The sequence below is a fragment of the Crotalus tigris genome, unplaced genomic scaffold, assembly GCF_016545835.1.
Source record: "Crotalus tigris isolate CLP2741 ecotype Arizona unplaced genomic scaffold, ASM1654583v1 scf7180000018825.4774228, whole genome shotgun sequence".
Classification (NCBI taxonomy): domain Eukaryota; kingdom Metazoa; phylum Chordata; class Lepidosauria; order Squamata; family Viperidae; genus Crotalus; species Crotalus tigris.
Genome location: NW_024097215.1, coordinates 2,821,148 through 2,840,000, shown reverse-complemented (window position 1 = coordinate 2,840,000; position 18,853 = coordinate 2,821,148). Strand labels below are relative to the sequence as shown.

At 41.9% G+C, this 18,853-nt stretch overlaps 1 protein-coding gene across 1 annotated transcript in view; it reads right to left on the bottom strand.

The window, feature by feature from the left end:
• The window catches only part of TGOLN2 (trans-golgi network protein 2), an 8,010-nt gene extending 1,752 nt beyond the window's left edge, over positions 1-6,258 (bottom strand). The window contains exons 1-4 of the mRNA XM_039356497.1: positions 6,086-6,258; positions 2,955-4,324; positions 1,727-1,810; positions 1-532 (exon numbers count right to left, since the gene is read on the bottom strand). The exon at positions 1-532 is cut by the window's left edge and continues 1,752 nt beyond it. Of these exons, the coding sequence (XP_039212431.1) occupies positions 527-532; positions 1,727-1,810; positions 2,955-4,324; positions 6,086-6,200 (1,575 nt within the window). The 5' untranslated portion in view covers positions 6,201-6,258 and the 3' untranslated portion in view covers positions 1-526. The remainder of the gene's footprint in view (positions 533-1,726; positions 1,811-2,954; positions 4,325-6,085) is intronic.
• Positions 6,259-18,853: the final 12,595 nt, after the last annotated feature.

Genomic DNA, 18,853 nt, shown 5'->3' with positions numbered 1-18,853 from the left:
CAATCAGTGCATCGGGCGACGCGTGCCTCAGCGGAACAGGGCGCTATAGGGACAGGAATCAATCTGCATAAACTCTGCTCCAACGCACGACATTGACTATGATTCTAACATCACTGAATCTAGGAGGCAAAGTCAGCCTGCTCATTCCACATTCCTTAGGATCAATTTCACAGACAGTAAGTACCGCATCATTTAGAGGAAAGCCACAGAGCACTGCCTATTGATTTGGTTCTGAGTCACAACGTGGGAGAAAAAACACCCCTACATCAAGTCACTGAAAGGGGAATTAACAGCCCAGAGCTTTGAAAGAGGAAATGAGGCATGACAATGGGCAAAGTTGCATAGGCACAATTAAAAGCACTTTCGTTGCTCTCCCCTGCCCCCACCTCCCCCCCCCCAGGCATAGTAGCACAGCCAATAGGCTCTGAGGCTGTACTGACGAAGGGCTGGACATCGTCCGTGTTTCTATGTGCCGTTTTCAAAATGAGTTTCTCATGCGACACAGGAGCGTGCAGAAAGTCTGGGTTTAGATCTGCGGAGAAAAAAACAACAACAAAAGACGTAAATTGCTTGGCAAGTTCAAACCACAGGTGTTTAAAGTATTTTTCGATACTGAAAAACCAATGAAAAAAAGATTGGGTGTTTGGGGGGGGGGGAAGACAGAAGATGGCCCTTCCTTAACCACATACAGGTATTCCTCAATTAATGACAATTCAAACTTAATGACAGATTCAAAAAAGCTACTGGTGACTTGTCCTCAAAGTTACGACTGTTGCAACTTGCCTCCCACGGTCATGTGATCAAATTTCAAGCATCTGGCTACCGGTTCACATTTATGACTGGTGGCAGTGTCCCAAGGTCATGTGACCACAATTTGATATGCTTTTGGGAGTTGTCCAGCAAAAAATTACCAACAATGCCATTGGATACACTGGATTCACTTAATGACCACGTGGCTCGCTTAACCATCATCTTGACTTACTTTACAACTGTCGTAAAAATCGAGTCCAATCATGTGGTGCCTCAACTTACAACTGCAATGACTTAAGACCAAAATTCCAGGCTCCACTGTGGTTAGAAGTTAAGGACTACCTATACTAATTAATAATGACACAGTAGCACAACAGGTTTTGTGTTCCCACCAGTAAAAGCGGATTTTGGAGGAGTTTTAAAGATCTCTACTAATTACAACAAACTAGAAAGAGAGGAAGGATTCTTTTATTACAGAGAAGTGATTTGAGGGTTGTTGTTTTTTTAAAAAAAAAAACTCCAAGGCAATACAGTTTAGATGTCTTTTTGAAGCTTTACATCCAACTGTTCTGTATGAGCCAATAAGCTAAGTTCCAAAGCACATACCTAATGCTTATTTCTTCTGACTATAAATCTGGTCTTGCAGATTCCAAACAGGAATAAAATACCAAACAATGAAAGCAAAAGCCCAATTTATCATCAGCAACATGGGTCAGAAAAGTGAATGCATGCTGTGACATATGTCTAATTCGGAGGTGTCCAATCTTGGCAGGACCTTAAGAACTGTAGACGTCAACTCCCAGAATTCCCCAGCCAATCATGGACCTTGAACTTGCAAAGGTTGGACATCACTGGTCTAATTGAACTATAATGAGGTACATATCATTGCAAACAGCTGTGAGAAATGACTGTGGCTTTAAAGAATAAAAAAAATCATGAATTTGGCTGTTTTGATGCTCATGGTGGGAGAGCTTACCTTTTGATCCAATCGTTGATAGTCACTGGATTTGGGTCTTCGGGCTGTCTTTGATTTTTTTCCTTCTAGAGCAAAAGCAATAATCTTTGCAAGGGAAGAAAAGAGAATCAATAAGTGATTGTCATTCACAAGAATCTGAACCATCATATTCTCTAACTTCCCATTAAAGCGAGCAAATCAGCTTGTCATAACTGTTAAACTAGAAAAAAAAGCACATTATTTCAGTAGAGCCTTAAAAAGAAAGATGGCACTGACAGTAATAGTAAAAACTGTAAGGTTACGTATGACCAAAGGGGGGAAAAAGCAAGTCTCACTTAGAAAATAAGATATGATTGTCATAACCCATCTTGTCATCGAGAGAATGCAGAATATTCATAATTGGAGCGTTGCTTGTAACAGCTTCTCTACAGCCAAAAGATCAATTGCAACTTTTCCAAAGTAAGAAAAATGAACAGCTAGCAGCATATACCAGTCCAAGCCAAGAAACGCATTTTAAAATACCTAGCTTTTGAGAAGTTTTATAAAGCATTAGTATGGTTTACTCAGCATGGCCCTGATAACGCAAAATCAATATCCCAATATATTTTGAGGGATAAGTTTTCCGATTGTTTTCATTTTTGAAAACCCAGCAAAAAAACAAATAAATCAGGTCCTAGTTAAAATAGCCTTATTAAAATTAGTTTGAGGAAATATGGCTATGTTCTATAGGATATTACACCATTTCTTCTAAAGATGCCTTGGGGAAACAGCTTTTCATCATCAGTCTACACAATAGATCGATAGACAGAGATAATGGATGGCTGGAAGGATGGACAGATATAAAGGATAGATAGATAGATAGATAGATAGATAGATAGATAGACAGACAGACAGATGATGGATAGATAGGTAGACAGATAATGGATGGATGGACAGATATAAAGGTTAGGTAGGTAGGTAGGTAGGTAGGTAGGTAGATAGATAGATAGATAGATAGATAGATAGATAGATAGATAGATAGACAGATAGATGATAGATAGATAGGTAGACAGATAATGGGTGGATGGACAGATATAAAGGGTAGATAGATAGATAGATGATAGATAGATAGGTAGACAGATAATGGGTGGATGGACAGATATAAAGGGTAGATAGATAGATAGATAATGGATAGCTGGAAGGAGGGACAGATATAAAGGATAGCTAGATAGCTAGGGAATCATCAACACGAACAAGTCAAAATACTCACTTTCCGTTTATTATGATACGCAATGTATAGTGCAGCAACAACAATAGCGGTGGTCACCAAGTAGGCAAAGAAGTGGCTATTTTCAGATCCATTCTTGGGTGTCCCCTCAGAATCTTCCTCATGCTTTGCATTCTTTTTCTTTTCATCACCCAACCCTTTCTTTGGTTCATCTTCAGGATCGACTACCTCTTCCTCAGCTTTTTTGGATTCCACGGGATTTGACTTTGGAAGATGTTTAACAGGGAGATCTGATTGAGGATCCTGGTCTTTTGCTAATGTGTCTTCCGTTTGTTTTGACTCCTCATCATTTGTCTCTTCTTCAGAAAAACCTGGATCAGAAATGTCGGTGTTAGTTTTTTTATTTTTGGCTGGAACAGGATTTAAGTTTGAAGAAGGGTCTTGAGCATCAGACTGGATGTTCACAACTTTAATTGATAGGTCATCTCCCTGCTTTGGTTCCTTAGTTTTTGAGTTTAGAAAAGAGGTGTCTTCTTGAGCATTGGTGACTTCAGAAGAATCTTTCTTTGTAGAAGCAGGGTTTTGAACAGGCAGTCGTGGCTGGAGATTCTGGTCTTTTGGTTCTAAGATTTTTGGTGGTTTTACTTCCTTAGCGTTTAAATCTAGATGTGAAGCGTCTGTTTCAGATTTTTCCAAATGACCGGGCTGTTCCTGACTATTTTTAGTTTGAACAGAATCTATTTTTTGAGAGTCTTGAGCAGGATCGTCAGACTTGGCATTCGGGTTTTTAATTGATAGGTCGTCTTCCTGCTTTGAGTCCTTAGTTTTTTGCTTTGGAAAAGAGGTGTCTTCCTGAGCATTGATGACTTCAGAAGAATCTTCCTTTGTAGAAGCAGGTTTTTGAACAGGCAGACGTGGCTGGAGATTCTGGTCTTTTGGTTCTAAGATTTTTGGTGGTTTTACTTCCTTAGCGTTTAAATCTGGATGTGAAGCGTCTGTCTCAGATTCTTCCAAATCATCAGGCTTTTCCTGACTATTTTTAGTTTGAACAGAATCTATTTTTCGAGAGTCTTGAGCAGGACCCTCAGACTTCTTCGGGGTTTTAATTGATAGCTCCTCTTCCTGCTTTGATTGCTTAGTTTTTGGCTCTGGAACAGATGATGTATCAGATATGCCTGTCTGACCTTCTCTAGACTTATCTTTGTCTTTCTCAGTTTTGGTGGATTCAGCACCACCTGAGTGGGAATTAATTGATGAATTTTCTGTTCCCTTTGATTTACCAGAATCTTGCTGAGGTGCCTGTGGCGGATTATTTTGTGTGATCTGAAGTGATTTAGGGTCTGCAGAACTTATGGCTGTGCCTGAAGCACCTTGAGTCGAGTGTGTTAATTGTGTGTGATGACTGGAGAACTCTACAATGTGGAAAATTTAAAGTTAAAAAGTATTCCGAATGCTGCAACAGTACTGTGTAGTAGTATATAGTAATGCACACTGTAAAATCATGCTGAATGCATTCATCCATTAATAAATACAAATCTTTAGGTAGCTTAGTGGTAGAATATTTGTGTAACCAGTAACTTAGCTATGTGGCCTTGGACCAGAGACTGCTAACATAAATAGACAGTGGTTCATCTACAAAGCAAGAATGGAATGGTGCAATGGGAGATTGCAATGTAAATACTGTTGCATATTGTACATATTGACAATATCATACAGCAAGTGTGAAATATAACAGATACCGTATATGCCGGCGTATAAGGCGACCCGGCGTATAAGACGACCCCCGACTTCGGCGCTGATTTTAACGCTTGCGAAAGTCGTCTTATATGCCGGAATATATGGTAGGTCATTTCAAGGATATCATCAGTGTAATTCTATTGTTCTTTTTACAGGTATTCCTCAACTTACAACAGTTGATTTAGTGATAGTTACAAGTTACAAGATCAATGAAAAAAGTGATGTATGATCATTTTCCACACTTACCACCTCACTGCAGCATCCCCATGGTTACACAATCAAAATTCAGACAGTTGGTAACTGACTCATATTTATGACGGTTGCAGTGTCCAAGGATCATGAGGTCCCCTTCTGAGACCTTCGGACAAGCAATGTCAACAGGGAAACCAGATCCCCTTAACAACTGTGTTACTAACTTAATTGCAGTGATTTGCTTTTAACAACTGTGGCAAAAAAAGCTTGCAAAATGGAGCAAAACTCACTTAACAAATGTCTCACTTAACAGCATCAATTTTCGGCTCAATTGTGGTCATGAATCAAGGAATGCCTGGCTGAGGAACTCTGGGAGTTGAAGTCCACAAGCTGTAAAAGGGCCAAGTTTGAAGACCCCTGCCTTACACTATCCATTATCAAGGCTGTTTAGACCAGTGTTTCTCAACCTTGACAATTTTAAGGCATGTGGACTTCAACTCCCAGAATTCCACAGCCAGCTGGCTGTGGAATTCTGGGAGTTGAAGTCCACATGCCTTAAAATTGTCAAGGTTGAGAAACACTGGTTTAGACCCTGGGTGCCAGATCTGTGGGGTTGAAGTCCTCTAAGTTCATCCCTCCTTGGAAGACTATATATAATTTGTAAGCTCTGGGAGCTATCCAGGTCAGGCGCTCAGGGGTCACAGAGAGAGCTATCCAGAAGTGTGAGAACGGCCCATATCAGGGTTTCTCAATGTTTCAAAATGTATGGATTCAATTCCCAGAATCCCCCAGCTTTAGGGACTATCCAGCATGCGACATCAGAGATTGCAAGAAGAGATATCCAGAGCCTGTCATACTCGCTGGGGAACTAGGCAGCCCAAAGCATACCGTCTGGGGAACTCTGGGACTTGTAGTCCACACATCTTAAAGCAGCTGAGGTTGAAAAAGCTTGGTCTATATAATCCAGGGGTCTTCAAACTTGGCTCTTTTATGTCTTGTGGACTTCAACTCCCAGAATTCATCAGCCAGCGTGCTTGGCTGAGGAATTCTGGGAGTTGAAGTCCACAAGTCATAAAAGGGCCAAGTCTGAAGCGTCGATCGCCAAGAGCAAGCCGAGGAGAAGCCTTTGGAGCGGGCAGTGGTGATCATCCTCCGTTAGCCCTCCATCCTCCTACCCGCCATAGCCAAGCGATGGGCCCAGGTCTGCGGGCAGGACGGGGAACCCCTTAAGAGCCTCCACTGACCTGGACTATTCTCCGCCAGCGTCTTCCCATGGTTCTTTTCTGGGTCCACGGGCGCCGCACTCGCCCAGGCAGCCAGCTGACACAGGAGGAGACCCCAGTACCAAGACGGCGCCATGCCGGCTCAGGAACGACTTCTACTTCCGCCCACTTGCGAGCGGAATAGGAAAGTCCCTTTCGACGACTCTCGGAGCGCCCGTTTCCGCCGACGCTGCTCTCGCGAGAGCTGGAGTGAACTTCTCGGGCAGGCGAGAGGAGGGGCGGGAATCCGCGGCTGGGCGTGGCTTGCGGTTCCAGAGAGGCGGGGTTGGAGGTTGCTGGTTGAAGGCGAGCGCGTGCTTTAATCTTGCTGGTATGAACATGCACCAGTCTTGGGCCGCTTCCTTATTTTATTTTACTTTATGTTTTCCCCTTCCAAACTGAGAGTTGATGTGGATCACTCAAACTTGGCAGTTTTCAGATGTGTGGATTTGAAATCCCAGAATTCCTCAGCCAGTGTGGGGAATTGGAAGACCACACATCTGAAAACTGTCAACACGGATGAGGGGTAAACTCTCAAAATGGCATGTATTGCAAGCCGGACAAACTGGAAAAGTTACAGGTAATAATGCCTTGCTGCATTGCAGAGCAAAAGACTTGGGTGTTCCACAACTGGATTGGAACAGATTGATGGCAATTCCATCTCCCCCTCCCCTCTCCTCTCCTGTCTGCCTGTCCATCTTTCCTTTTTGGGAATCGTTAATTGTATTTCTCGCTGTATTCTTTTGCATTGTTTATTTTATTGCTCTGCTATCTTCTGTTTATGCTCTGTTCATTTCTTCCTTTTGATTGTTATAAACCGCCTAGAACGGGTTCCCAACAGGGGGGTGCAAGGTATTCGAGGGGGTGCAAAAACCTGGGTTTAGAAGTTTCAAAATTATAGTGTATATGCATAATTCATTTTATCTTTTGTAAGGGGTTCGAGAATATATTGGAAGCGCTCTAGGGGTGTGGAGTATAGAAAAGGTTGGGGAACCACTGACCTAGAATAACACCACAGTGAGATAGGGCAAGTAAATGCAACAATAACTAATAGTAAAAGATTGAAAGTAAACTAAGGAAAACGTAGGTTATGCCAGAAAAGTGCTAAAGCAGGACAAACACACTGGGTCTGCACATTTGGTTAGCTATAATGGAGTTTGTTCTAATTTAGGTTGTGGGAACTCAGGTGCTCATGAAACAAAGTGTGACTGAATCCAGGGTGTGAACTCAGTTTGGCATTAGATGTGTCAACAAAGCCTGGGTGACTTGGGCCAATCACTTTCTCAGTCCTAGGAAGGAGGCAATAGCAAACCTACTTCCAAACTCTTGCCAAAAGAACTGAAGAGGACTTGTGCAAGCAGTCACAGAAGCCAACACGAACTTGAAGGTGTCACACAAAACTGCAACTTTGTTTTTTTTACTCAGGGTGCAAAAAGTCCCTCTGTTAAAGAATGGTGATGCAGCACCATCTTGTGGTCTGTATCTTTTCTCCTGATACTGGTATAGTTTATTTAATCAAGGCTACTTGATAGCACATTGCAAAGTCTTATTTATTGATCTTCTTCTTGTGCCATATCCGTTATCAGACATTGGCGATCATGTTGGTGATCCTGTTTTTATCAGCAGCCGCACCAAAAAGTGCTGCTGAGTTTTGTCCAAACCAGTCCCTTAGATTTTGAAGTCACGATGTTCTTTTTCTGCCTGGACCTTGTTTGTCTTCAGTCTTTCCCTGGAGGATTAAATGGAGTATGCCGTATTTTTCTGGGTGTCGCATCACATGTATGAAATATTCTAATTTTTGTTTTTTTAATTGTTTTGATGATTTCCCTTGGCTTTCCCAGGCGGCTTGTCACCTCCTCATTTCTAATCTTGTCAACCCAGCTTATATGTAACAGCTGCCTGTCAATCCACATTTCAAATGCTTCTGGTCTCTTCAGGTGGCCTTCTGTCAGAGACCAACTCTCTACTCCATAGAGTAGAGAAAAAAATATAGCATCTCTATTGCAGTACTCAAAAGATAAAGCCCAAGCTACTGTATTCTCAGCACAATCCTCAGAAGACAGGATGCTCACAATATACAAACTCCGCTAAATGCAACCATTTCCTTTTTTTTTTTTTACTACACTTGAGTCTTACAATGAATTTCACAGTGGAGTGTCATAAAGAATTGGTAGCATCCTTCTAAGATAAAACTAAATTCAGCAGAGTTTTTCCAGCCTTCCATGATGTAATGGACTGCCTTGTTTTAATCTTCCAGCATTTTAAGTTTATTTGCTTGAAGGAATTATAGATTCTTAAAACAATTGGGTGGTTCTGGTGATAGTAAGTGGAGTTTTTGTTATATAATAACTAGTTCAACACAATGCAAATATTTTCTCAATGAATCATTTAAGGATATGTTTATAACATTGGTTTTAACTCTTGAAATTTTTAGACTTTAGAAAACCACTGGAAGCTTTTCTCATATTTAGAAATTCTTCTCATGGATTTTTTAAAAAGGAGGCAGAGATTATTGTTGTTTCTGATTTTAAAGCCCGGGAAAGTGCAGCTATTCCATTCATGACTCCAAGGCAGGAATCTGTGGCTTTGTGAATTTGTACAGCCATTCTGCAAACCCTTTGAAATTCCAGGCCGTTTCAGGAAAGCTGCAATTTGGATAATTAGAAACTTTTCCAGTGTTTTTTTTTTTCTTTTCTACATAGGACTGTAGCCTGAATGGGAATAGTCCAACAGCACAAAGTCAGATGGCCTTATCTTTGATTTGGTTGTATTTTTTAAGGCTTTCCAGAAGCACTGTCAAAATGCTGTTTCTGAAGACAACACATTTCTTAGAATCAGATTTCTTATGTATATGTAAGAAACTGTTTTTCATCTGGAATTCAAAAGCAGGAGTTCATTAGCCGTAGCTGAGTGTATTCATCCAGAATGAAAAATAGGGGTTCAAATATCCCCTTCTTTTATTTACTGCTGAATGAGCTTCAAAAACAAGATTATTGGGGTAGTAGAGGTGAATCATTACTGTAGGAAAGGAATTGGCTGGCCAGATTTGTTTATTATTTATGGTTTTTATATCCCACTGAATTCCCCAGAGACTCCTGTGATTTACAGATGTGGCGTTGTTGAGCTTAAATGTGTTCTGCTTCTGTGCATGATGGCGCCACTGGAATCATTTTTGATTAGGGACTCTTATAAACTGAATGAATTATGATTAATAATTAATATTAGGATGTGATTTAGGGCAGCAAGCCATTGTGACTTATTTAAAAATGGTTTAAAACAATGGCTTAACACAGTGTTTCCCAGCTTTGGAAACTGATGAATGTGGACTTCAACTCTCAAAATTCCCCCTTCTGAGGATTGGCTGGGGAATTGTGGGGAGTTGAAGGTCAAAGTGCTTAAGGTTGGGAAACAGTGGCTTAACACAAGACTTAACTACAGGTACCTAGGTTGCTAAGCCATAAAGCACAATTTATGAAACATTGTGATTAAACTGCTAAGCTAAAAGCAAACAACCCACATACTGGTTTAGTGCAATCTAAGGTCCAGCCATAGTCTTGCTACAATCCCATGAATTCCTTATCTGAGAACAAATTCCACTAAACCAGTGTTTCTCAACCTTGACCATTTTAAGCCATGTGGACTTCAACTCCCAGAATTCCACAGCCAGCAATGCTGGCTGTGGAATTCTGGGAGTTGAAGTCCACATGGCTTAAAATGGTCAAGGTTGAGAAACACTGCTTAAACAAAGTGAGAACTATTTTGATTATGATACATATTCTTGATATGTCACTATTTTGAATTGCCGAACAGGAAACCATGCTCCACTAAGGCTTCCAATAGCTTTTTCCTGTCCTGGATGATTTTTTTGAGGGAAGTCATCTTTAGGATCTGGTCCTGCAAAAAGTGATAGACTGGAATGGGGGTGTCCAACCTTGGCAACTATAAGACTTGTGGACTTCAGCTCCCAGAATTTCCCAGCCAGATATGTTGAAGTGGAGTTGAAATCCACAAGTCTTCAAATCAAGTTTCCTAGGTTGGACATCTCTGGATTAGAAGATAGGATTTAAATAAGTATGCTAAGTAAGGCTGGTTCATTCTTCCTAGCCTTGTGAAGTTGGCTATAGTCCATTTCAGGATTTTTAACCAAGTTCGTTTATTTAGTTAGTTAATTTAAACGCAGATTAGCATGTTACACAAATGTATCTAAACCTCAAGAAAGGTAATTGTCAAGGAGTATCACTCAAGACCACTTCTGTGCCAGTGCAGCCACAAATCAGCCAAATGCTTTAGCTGAGTGTGTGATATGAACCCCTTTGTAATTAACTTATGATTCAATGTATCATGCAAATGAAGGAAATTAAATAAATGGAGCAAAACATTACATTAACAATGGACGATCATATTTGCAAACATGATGTTTCAGTGCTATTTTATTGGCTGACAATCTGGCAATAAGGCATGGGAGGGGCCCTTTTTTAAAAAAGTAGAGAAAAAAGAGCGGCTTTGGGACATAAAATGCAAAATGGGACAGGGAAATGTTTCAGGCACTCTTATTTCTTTTGATTTTGGAAATGTATCTACAAATGTTAAGAACAATATAAAAATATGTTTAACATTTACAATACAGGAAATCTGCTCAGTTAGTAAACAGGATCAGGTTTTTTTTTTTTTAAAAAAAAAAACACTACTTCTTAACCATTTGCAACTTGGCTTTCAAATGAGAAACAAAAATCTTGGTGCACTCACTTGCTGTTTATTTTTTTTTCCAGCGTTCAAGATTCTTATATAAACACACCGCACTGGAATAGTCACATCAGCACACCAAAGCTGCCTGCCTAGTAAACAATACTGGACTTGAAAATAATCCCATGTCTAAATGATACAAAATGAGGTTCTAGGACACCGTGAAAAAATAAAACAAATGCTGCAATGTGGTTTTCATGTCACTATCTTGTTAGACAGTTTTAATCTGTTGAGTAACAGAGCCCTGTGCCACAGGACACATAATTAATGTTTATTGGAAAGCTCCAGGTCGAATACACTGTGATTTCTCAGTGTCAAAATAAGAGCTGCTGATCAGATTCCCATATGTAACTTATGCAAAAATAAAAAAAGGAAAGGAATGATTGGCAAGCTTTTCTTATGGAAGTGTTTATCTTCTTGTCTTCTGGCAAGACATGGAGTTCCTTGAATGCTAGGAAGACTCACCAGCCTCTTCTTGGGCAGTCCTTCCTTCCCCATCCTTGTGCAACTAAAAGCTGCACAACTGTGTCCAAGGAACAGAATTTATCTCCTCCTACTAAATCAGACATGTCAAACACAAGGCCCCGGCCCACAAGGTGGTTTCATGTGGCCCATGAAGCCATCCTGGAAACAGTGAGGGAACGGCCCCCACTGCCTTGGCCCTGGCCCAGGCCTGCCGAGAGGGAGCCAATGTACAATTTTGTGGTGGCCATCTATGCTGGAACGCATTCAGCTCCACAAGGCCGTCTGGAAACAGCGAGGAACCGCCCCCTGCCGTGTTGGCCCCTCCCCCTGGGTGCATGCTAGGGAGGTGTCACCCTTTGTGAGGAATGAAGAAATGCACCATCGCCTGGAAGTGGCCAGCAAATGGCCCTCGCCTACTTCACATATCCGGCTTGATGGGCTTTGGGGGAGGGGTTTCGGCAGGCAGCGGGGCACTCTCCTCACAGCGCCAAGAGGCTGAGCCAGGCGGCGCAAATCCAAAAATAAACATGAGGCTGCCCAGCTCCCAGCCTGTCTGGTTTCAGCAGGCAGCGGGGCGCTCTCCTCACAGCGCCAAGAGCTGAGCTGGGTGGCGCGAATCTGATGAGAAGTGCAATGCTGCCTAGCCCCCAGTCTGCCCAGTTTCAGCAGGCAGCAAGGTGCAAAGTTGGCGAGCTTCGCACCGCCCGGCTCAACCTCTCGGCATTGTGAGGAGAGGGCCCCGCTGCCTGCTGAAACCACACCCACCCAGTAGGCCACACCCACTCCATCCACACCCACCCACCCTGGCCACACACCCCCGAGGGCAACCGCAATGCTGATGCGGCCCTCAATGAAATTGAGTTTGACATCCCTGTACTAAATCCATTCAATACAATATCTTCAGTTCCCAAGTATTCTGAAAGGCAATATAATGCAGGAAATCTAGACAGAAGTTTCCATAACTTGGAAAAACTGGAAGGGAGATAGGTGAAGAACACTGTAAAAAGGTCAAATCAACTAGTTTTCTATTTCAATTTCTTCAAAATGAAAGGGAGGAAGTGTGTTGTGTGTGTGTTCTTTCTAAAATATCCAATTTTGCCAGCTAGGATTAAGATGTGTAAGTCCTGAATTGTCATTAGAGAGGGCCATAATACTACCACACAACCAAAGTGTTATTCACGATTGAGAAAGCTTTCTAGGTTGATGTTTCTCAACCTTGGGCCCTTGAAGATATGTGGATGTCAACTCCCAGAATTCCCCAGTCAGCCATGCTTCATCTTCAAGTGGCCATGGTTGAGAAACACTGCAGCTATTTTCTTGTGCTGACGCCAATCTATCTACCAGTTCCCCCATCGACTCACTGATCCCTTTAATTCAATCCAGGCCCCAACACGCTGCAAACGGAAAACCCTAGTGCATTACTGAATCCGGCTGGCCAGAGTTAAAATGTGATGAATCATATAACTTAGCCAAATATCCTACAGAGAAGAGACTAACCTCCTCTATCACTGGCAAATTGCACAGGGTTAGCAAAGAGATGGATAGAATGGATGCATTGCTAAAGAATTAAAGGATAGACTTGTCAGGAGAAAAGACAATCACTTCTATTGTTTCTTAAAATAGCCAAAGAAACTCTATCCAAATGCATCTCTAAGTCAAGCACCATCTACTGACTAGTCTAGATAATTATAGGACCCACAGAATCAGTTCATTGGTCTCATAATCCTTTGTTTTCAGCACCCCTTTACATTCTTAAAAGCCCCAAGAACTTTGGTTTATTTATGTGGGTTATATCTAACAATATTGACTGCAGTAGAAATTAAAACTGAGACATTTTAAAGTAATAATTTGACTTTACAGGCTCCCTGGAAGGACCTCAGGAACCCCCCAGACCCTACTTTGAGAAACCCTGATCTAGAGTATTTGTGCTACCGCACTACGCCTCAGGTAGAAATCAAGAATATGCAAATCCCATTCAACAAGTTCTAAGGAAATTAAATAGGACCCCCACTTCCATTGATCCCCAATTCTTGATTGTGGCACCTCTGAGCCCATCCTTTGATTTAGCACCTCCCAGATGCATTGGGGCAGGAGAGTATGGTCACATAGGCTGGGAATTCTACTGTGTTGAGTGCCAACCCAACTCTGGATAGCATCAACGAGGCAAGATGCTCAAGAGAAGTGCACACCTTGAAGTCTCAGGATGAACAAAAAGAGCTGTCTGTCTTTTGCTGTGAACTGAACCTGGTTCCCAACTAGGAAGACTTATGTGTCTGAAAATAAAATTGTCTGGCAGGTAAATCAATAGGGATAGGCTCAGGGCACTTCGCTGAGCTAGGTGATTACCCTTTTCCAACTTAGTAGAGCACTGTGCAAGGAATCTTTAAGATCCAGAACTCAAGACAGTACGAGACCCCAGAGTTAACCCAGAATCACCTGGCCACTTGGCCCATGAAATCAGTCTGCCAATTGTTGTTCCCTGAATGGGACTGCTTAAGTCTTCACCTGATTAGAACCATCTAAGCACAAACATATCAACCGTTTTGCTCCCTAGAGGATTAATTTGGTCAGAATAGAAGATCAAAAGGAAAACAATTAGCAAATTGAGGAGTTTAATGATGCTAATTAAAATGTATTAAGCATAGCTTCTGCCCCTGCACCAGCTGCTTGGGCAGGCAAGCCAAAGGCTGGGGGAATTTTTTGCTGTACTCCAAACATGTGGAGTTGGGAAAGAGGACATCTGGCGCTCTTCCCCGATGGTCTGTCACAAAAGATGGGATCAAGAAAGCCTCCTTTGCCCAAAGTTTGCAATGGGCTTCTGTCTGAGTCCCTAATTATTTCCTAATGAAGATCCCTTGGGTCTTCATTAGGCATTTCAGTTTGTTAAGAGGGGGAAAAGAAGCCTGATTTGAAAAGACACACAAGAGAGGAAGGCATGGGAGAATGCTTCTCCAGCCTTGACCATGATTAGTTATGCAAGCAAAGATGGCAGACGCAACTCTCGGTTTCAAAAGAGACATAAAACTATGAACAGGGACCCAGATGCTATCTGCACTCGGGAGGTTTTATAACAAGCTCTCTGAAAAAAGGAAAAGAAAGAAAGATCTACCCAACTCGGGCTTTTAATGAGATGGCCAGTGGATCCCCAAAGAAAAGCAATCATAACATTTCGAACCCGGCTACCTACATTAATTGTTACAGACAGAAAGAAAAAGCAGAACAGAATAGTAACACACAAAGAGTGGAAGAAGAGAACAAACAAAGGGCCAGGCAGGCCTGTGTGCCTTGCTGGCCCAAGTTCAAGCAGTTGATTCCTGGGGGTTGCAAGATGGGATGAGGGGAGGTAACTTGAGACCCTCCATTCACTTCTGTTATGTCTGTGCAGCTGCTGAAGAGAAAGGAGAGACTGACCCTTTCAGTTTATTGTGATTTTTTAAGAGTCCATTCGCTTGCGAGACTATCTTACAGCCAAGAGTCCCATCTCTTTATTGCCTCTCTTGCTGGCATGAATGCTACGGAGGGATACTGATGAAGGAAAAACACAAAAACTAGACATGGATTTAGTTTAGCCATTATTTATTAACAAAGACCCAACTCACTGGGTTCAGAAGTTATCGTAATCCAAAATTCAACTCACAAGGGACATGCCCATGGACGTAAACATCATTCGGAGGGATATTTACTAGGCGTTAAGAATGGTGGGAAGGGCACAGAGTAATATTCATATCCATCAATATTTCACAGATTAATTATAAGGCATGCTGATAATTTCCGACTTATCAAAATAGAACTGTATAGCCAACCGGGAACGAGGGATGTCACATTCCTCACTTCTGAAAGACACCACGTCAACGAAGACTTGTAATCACTGAGCTCAGTTTACTGCTTATCCATTGGTAGGACAGAATTCTGGATTTCCAGACAGGCAGGCACACTCCATGGGAGAGGACATTGAAGTTTCAGACTGAAACCCAAGATTCTCTGCACAAAATGGAGCACTCACACATATCCAGGAAAGTCTAACTAAAAGCTAAAGCTAATCAAAAGGACCATTTTGGAACATTCATTTCCAAAAGGCTGAACACAGCATGAGACAGTACCAGAGAAATGCAGGGGTTCAACCAGAGTATCAATCAAATATAGACATCTAATGCTACCTGAAGCAGAGGAACACACGGCATCTTACCTATTTATCTGCTAGACTTTACAGTATATGCCACCCCAATCCATCAGGATTCTCAGCAGGTTATACAAACAGAAAGCATAGGGTATAGCAGACAAAGTCAGCCCTTGTAAGAACTTTCCCCCATACACGTAGTAAAAAATAAAACAATTAAACCCAATGAACAGCTAAATGTTTATGTGGATATGGAAAGAATGAAATGCTAAATGATGTAGAACGTTTGTATAAAAGTTCTGAAGAGGAAATGTAAGGAAGCAGTATTCTACTCTGATATCTTGTCTCCAACTTCACTAAGAAGTTCTTATCAACCAGAAGTTGGCCTTGCCATCAATCTTGCAGACTGAACTTTTTTTTACTCTGAAAGTAAAATGTAGTTTAGTTTCTTAGTCCTACCCTTGTCTTTTTATGGGTAGCAAGTCAAGAGGCCACTGAACAGCCAGTAGACTTCATATTTAGAACTAAAGCTTAAGCTCTCTACAAGAGTTTTTCCTTCATAAAAAAAGGAAAAAAATTCATATCCTACGATCACAAAATACCTTTAACTGGACTAATCCTAAATGTACAAATTTGTGGGCAAACTTTGATTCAATCAGAATTAGATTACGGAAGGGGTATCAAACTGCCAGCCCATGGGCCGGATGCGTCATGCCGAAACTGCGCCCAGCCCAGATCCGGCAATGGGGAAAGTCACGATACGTCGCGACACGTTGCGAGTTTGACACCCCTGGATTACAGCAATGCATTCAACATCTGTGTGGCTGAAGTGGGAGGGTGGTGTCCATGGCATGCAGCTGGGCAGTTGTGAAAAATGTGACTATGGGGTCTCTGTAGCCGTTAAGAGTTTGGCAAGGTAAACACAATCATTAGATTCCTTGTGTTCAATATACGAGTGGGAAAACAATGGTGGGACAAGAAACTACACCCAATTATAACTCATTATAGACCACTTACATTTGCAGCAGCAACTAATTTAGCTTTGCTTTTCGTGGTGCCAAGGATATGAGACGCACATATTTGCAGTAATGATGGGGCAATTGCTTTCCATATTCCTATCTCATGAAAACATGCCAATCAAGCAGCAACCCTACTATTGACTTCATGGCATCTACAAAGCCATTCAATCATTGATGATCGCAATAAGAATCATGCTTTACATGGCCTCCAAAACGGCTGGGCGATGCCAGCTGAGGCCCTAACTTGGGTAGTGAGTATCTTGCCTTCAAGAGGCATCATCTTGTTAGCAAGAAAGGAGTAAAATGCAATGATTTGTGCTGGCCAGGTAGCTTTTTACATGAGAAAGCAAAGTGATCCTGAACCAATGCGGTGGCTTGATGCCATGCTATCTGCTACAGGTAGTCCTTGACTTACGACCACTATTGAGCCCCAAGTTTATGTTGCTGAAACATTTGTTAAGTGAGTTTTGCCCCATTTTACAACCTTTCTTGCCACAGTCATTAAGTGAATTGTTGCATTATTAAGTTAGTACCACGGTTGTTCAGCAAATCTGGTTTCTCCATTGACTGATTGTCAGAAAGTCGCAAAAGGTGATCACACAATCCCGGGACACTGCAAACCATCATAAACATGACTCAGTTGCTAACTGTCTGGATTTTGATCACATAACCATGGGGATGCTGCAACAATTGTTAAGTAAGAAAAATGGTTATAAATCACTTTTTCAGTGATGTAACTTTGAAAGGTCACTAAATGAACTGTCGTTAAGTCGAGGACTATCTGTACTTCATTGGAAGCAAACATGGCCCTAGAGATAGAAACTCTATGCCAGTCATAGTTTGACTGCCTCCCAACCCCAACCCGTTGCAGCAAACTCTTGCCATTCCCCCCCCCCCCGAAGCAGCACCCTAACAGATGTTCTTTCCTGTATGGGAAAATACAGCGTAAAACAAAGAAATACTCTCTTGCTAAAGCTCAACATCTGTTTGAAGCTGTCTGGCCCAGGGTCAGACTTTAATTATTCTGACAGGTTGCTTCATGCCCTTAATTTTCCATGAAATCTGATTCAAGAGGCTGTTTGTCTGCAGGCAGCTCTTGGGATTCTCCGAGCAAGGTTGCACATGACCCAGGTGCTTTTTATGCAATGTTGGGGGTTTTTTTTTTTTGAGACGTTTCTTGAAATCAATTTTTGCTTTTTAGAGAAAAAAAGGAGCCATTGTTAAACGGCTAAAATGGAAACTTAGCATCCTGTTTTCAGTGGAAATACATTTTTAAAAATGATGCAGTCAATTTTTTTTAAAGATTTCAACTGACATGGCAGATACTATTTCCAACAAGGTTTTGATATTTTTGTTGTTGTTGGAAGTGGCACCCAGGACATGGGGAAAAATCAGTTTTGTTTGGTTTTCTTCAACACTTGCCTTTCTGTTACTGATTCTTTCAATGGATATTAAAATTACCGATCTACTGGGAATATTCAATCCCTTTTTTCCCTGTAAATATGTGCCAGATATAATAAATTACAAGCCAAGCATGCAAAATGTCACTTTTTCTTAACATTTTGAATCCAGCCCTCTCTGATCTCCAATAGATTTGGTTTTAAAAGCATGAATAAAACTCAGGAGAATTACATCTTATAGCTCCTTTAAACCAGTGTTTCTCAACCTTGACAATTTTACGGCATGTGGACTTCAACTCCCAGAATTCCACAGCCAGCAATGCTGGCTGTGGAATTCTGGGAGTTGAAGTCCACATGCCTTAAAATTGTCAAGGTTGAGAAACACTGCTTTAAACCTTCCATATCAAGATTTTAATCCAAGTCATTAAGTTGCCTGCATGAAACAAGAGTATGCAACATTTCCACATAGGGTCCTTACGAACCAAGGCTGTCCAATCTTGGCAACTTTAAAGACTGTGGACTTCAACTCACAGAATTCACTAAGACCACTGGAAGACTTCCAGAAGGCACTTTGATCTTGCTGAAGATTATGTGAGACATAAATAAAACAGCTCTAGTTCCAAAACCACGTTTCTCTTTCTGCTCACCCTGTTTGGCCTAACCAACTTCTGTGCCAGTTGATTACTGACTTTAATCTTAATCGCCTCTCTTTCCCTTACACTGTCTTGTTTTTAAGTGCGGACAGTCAGATGGCTGGAAGAAGGGTTATCTAGAACAGCGGTCCCCAACCTTTGTGGCTTGGCGGAGGAGGGAGAGGGGGAAAACTGGACCGCACAAGTGGCCTGATGCGTGCACAGCTCGACTTGCGCAAGTGGTCAGCCGGTGCATCCAAGTGCCCGCTGGCCCATCGCTCACACAAGCTGAGTTGCGCGTGCCCATACCCCGGCCAGCCACTTGCGCAGCCCAATTCTGAATAGGTCCAGTAGTGAACCACGGCCTGGGGATT